Source organism: Apis dorsata, unplaced genomic scaffold (genome assembly GCF_000469605.1).
Source record: "Apis dorsata unplaced genomic scaffold, Apis dorsata 1.3 scaffold_41, whole genome shotgun sequence".
Taxonomy (NCBI): Eukaryota; Metazoa; Arthropoda; class Insecta; order Hymenoptera; family Apidae; genus Apis; species Apis dorsata.
In genome coordinates this window covers 469,690-473,719 of record NW_006263343.1, presented here as the reverse complement: position 1 = coordinate 473,719, position 4,030 = coordinate 469,690, and the positions used below count along the sequence as shown (strand labels likewise).

The window sequence follows — 4,030 nt, the reverse complement described above, 5'->3', positions numbered from 1 at the left end:
ATTTATAATATGTTCATCAAATATAGGATCTCCAGTTTCAATAAATTTAGTTAGAGAAATTGTATTAATAATTGGATTAATTTTTTGATTAAAATATTTATTCATTATTTTAATAATATATTGTTATGAAATAAACGATTTAAAAAAAATTCTTTCCCAAATTCGTTCGCCATTTTTCGATCAACTTTTCATCAATGAAAACGAAATGATGAATGTTCGTTAAAAAAAAACTTTCACTTAAATCCATCAATCAATACCAATTATTCCGATAATTTCGTAATCTTTGATTAAATCCAAGAATAAAAACAACTTGTTATTATTATTATTACATTTTATAAAACAACGAAACATTAAAATTCTACGATCAAGTCCATCGATAAGAAAAATTATTCTCGCAATTGAAAATTGAAAAAAAGAAAAGAAACGTTGTTTCTGCGAATGATGAATTATCTCAACAACAGTGGACCACAACAATGAATACAGAATAAAGGAAAATTCGACTCGAAAATAAAATTGGAAAAACAGGGGCAACCAATTTTGTTCCAATTTCGACGAGCTAATTTACAAGTTCGAGAATAAAGAGCCTTTTTTCTCTTCCCCCCTCCCCCTCTTCTTTCCCCGCAAATCGAATTCCGGGAAATGTTCGTAAGAAGCACGTTTCCCCGGATGCATTTTCAGTCGGCCCCGGTCTCGTTTAACTCGATCAGAGACGACTTAAGTGACGACCGAGTGCCTTTGAGGCGGGTTCGAGTTTCAAATCGATTTAACGAATATAGCGTGGGAAACTGTAAAACACGCCTCTTCACGTACGAATGGGCGTCTAGACCTACAGAGAGAGAGAGAGAGGCGAAGTGACGCTCGAAAATTATTTATGGATCGTGGAAGTTACGGCCTCTCGCAGAAAAATTTAAAAACTTTGGGAATCTTAGGAATTGGTTTTATTTATTGGCAAACAGTGTGTCAAGTTTTGAGCTTTCTTTTTCTTTTTTTTTTGTTTTTTAATAATTGATAAATATCTTTTCACGACGATTTCTTTTTTTTTTTTTTTTTTGTAAATATTTCTCGTTCTTTATTATTGTTAATTAATATTAGAAATATCATATTATCATTGTTGATTATTAATTTTTATATGAATTTTCATTATTAGGGTTTAGTGAAAATTTTCCAAGTTTTAGTGATGGATTTCTTAACTTTTTAAGTTATAATATTTTTTTAACTGGACCCTTCAATTTTCATTATCTATCTATCATTATTATGATTATTAATTTGTATAATTTCATTATTAGAATTTAGTAAAAATCTTGCAAGTTTTAGTAATTATCATTAGAATTTTTAACTTTTTAAATTATAATATTTTTTTAAGTGGATCAGAAGGCCCCTTCAATTTCCATTATCTATCTATCATTGTGATTATTAATTTGTTATATAAATTTTCATTATTAGAGTTTAATAAAAATTTTCCAAGTTTTAATAGTGAATTTTTAATTTTTTAAGCTATAATATTTTTTTAACTGGATCCTTCAATTTTCATTATCTGTCTATCATTATGATTATTAACTTCTATATGAATTTTCATCATTAGGATTTAGTGAAAATCTTCCAAATTTTAGTAATTAATTTTTAATTTTTTTTTTTAATTTTTTATAATATTTTTTTAACTGGACCAGAAGGCCCCTTAAATTTCCATTATCTGTCTATCATTATGATTATTAACTTGTATATAAATTTTCATCATTAGGGTTTAGTAAAAATCTTCCAAGGAGCTTTTTAACTTTTTAAGTTATAATATTTTTTTAACCAGAATGCCCATTTAATTATCTGTCTAATTTTACAAAATAACATCTCTTCTTCAGTTTTTCCGTTTTGAAAATTTTAGAGAAGAGAAATTAACCATCGTCCAACGTTCATAATCCTGATATTTAATTTCTCTAACATTTCTTTAACATTTTACATTCTAACAGATTTTCGTAAATCATTGATGGGACACATAACGAACAGATCTTTTAAGAAGATCAATATTTTACCATGATAGAAATTTTACCAGTAATGCCTGAAACAATTCCTTGAAAATTCAGAAGAACCCTCTGAGAAAGATAACTTTTTAATTAAAATCACTTTAAGCGATAATTTCATTTAAAATGCTCGAATAACGTTATATATAAATTAATTTATTCTTAAACCTCGTTTTATCCACCCAATTATTCGAATAATAATAAATCATTGGATAAACTTAATTTACATTATTATTAACATTACTCATCAACAACATTAACCGTTTAAAATTTTCTCTCTTCGATCCATCACCTTTAAAATCGGATTGCATAACGGATGTTCGTAATTATATTCGAACGAGCGAGAATCTGGCAAGACAAAACGATCGCGATAACGATAACGATAACGATCCACGATCGATAATCGATAGAGCGCGGATATTCGAATGATTAAAAGTGTGATTGGACGGACGGCCGCGCGGTGGCGCGGCGGAGGGGTTAATCGAGGCGCGATGGCGTCGTTAAAAGACAGGGGGCGAATAAACGGGACGCGACACGATTAATCCAGACGCGGGCGCATTCCGTTGCGGACAGTTTACACCGCAATCATCCAACTGATGAATTCGTTCCAACAATCCGTGTCATGCTCCCATTATATTCTCTACAACCCTCTTCCTATTCTCGCTTCCGTTTTATCAGATATCGCGAGAATCTCTCTCAACCTAATCCCACCGCCGAACCGACATGACCGAAAAATTGATATATGTATATATCTACATTAAGAGATAAATAAATTCGTGAAATTCAATGAATAGATTTGATATACTTTTTTTAAGATACTTCCATTATATTTTCTTCCTATTTTTATTTTTTGTTTTATCAGATATCAGTAAGAATCTCATTGACATGATCGAAAAGTTGAAAAATTAAATTCAAAAATAAGTAAATTTGATATACTTTCCTCTAAAATTACATCTCGATTTCTGAAAGCTCTTCTTATGAACCGACATGACTGAAAAATTGGCATACAAAAATATCTACATCGAGATAAATAAATTCACATAAATTTGACATAATTTTTGCTTCTCTATAATTCTCTTCCATATTCTTACCACGATATACTAAAATAGAGATAAATAAAATGTATTTCTGCAAGCCTCTGCCCATTCTTATCTCTGACACGATCGAAAAAAACTAATACGCGTAAAAACGTGTAACCCGACACGTTCGCTTGAAGTAACAACAAATAGTTATATTCTATTCTCAAGGTTAAAAATAAACCATTCGCGTGCCTCTTGAACGCTCGCTGTAAGCGAAACCTTAAGAAAGCTTTTACTTCGAAATGCATCGCCACTTGAAGAGGTTATGAAGGAAAAAGGAGTTGGAAATTCGCGACACGTGCAATCTTTGCATCAAGATGGCGGAACGCGATAACCGACCTATTTTTCCCCAACTTTCGATGCAACTTTTGGGGGAAGGGAAGGGGAAATATATATATACATATATACACAAAATATATTCCCGGATTTATCGCGTTTTGTATTTTCAGATAGACGTCCCCCTTCCCCCTAAAAACACCTACTATCTCGTGTACTATCTTTGCCCCGTAACAAATAACAGCAATATCGTCGACACGACAAATAACCACCTATCCCCCCCTCTCTCCCCCCTCCCCATCATTTTCCAGTGCGTTCTTTTCGGCACGTTCATGATATGGTTCGCGAGCATCACGATCAACCTGGGCCCAACGTTTCTGAGCGGCGCACTTGCCGCGAACACTGAATCGGGTCACAACGCGCCGAGCTGCCCTCTTGTGCACGGCCCGTTCCGCCATTACATACTAAACGTCCTTTGGATCGCCATCAACATGATCTGCGTCGCCCTCACTCTCATCCATCTCAGGAAACTGCACAAAGATTTGACCAAGGCGAACGTCGAAGCGGTACGTATTCCCCCTCCCCTCCCCTCCCCCCACCAGTTGGCAAGCTTTTGACTTCTCATCGCAAATCGCGGATCGCATGCATCATCGTCAAGCTGCA

The 4,030-nt window shown here is 33.5% G+C and overlaps 2 protein-coding genes across 5 annotated transcripts in view; one reads left to right on the top strand and one right to left on the bottom strand.

Moving 5' to 3' along the window:
• Positions 1 to 4,030, bottom strand: part of LOC102670698 (midasin) — a 115,876-nt gene that overhangs the window by 90,669 nt on the left and 21,177 nt on the right. The window lies entirely within an intron of this gene.
• Positions 1 to 4,030, top strand: part of LOC102680688 — a 56,083-nt gene that overhangs the window by 44,497 nt on the left and 7,556 nt on the right. For all 4 annotated transcript variants that reach the window (XM_006608667.2, XM_006608665.2, XM_006608668.2 and 1 more), the window contains exon 4: positions 3,679 to 3,933. In XM_006608667.2, the coding sequence (XP_006608730.1) occupies positions 3,679 to 3,933 (255 nt within the window). The remainder of the gene's footprint in view (positions 1 to 3,678; positions 3,934 to 4,030) is intronic.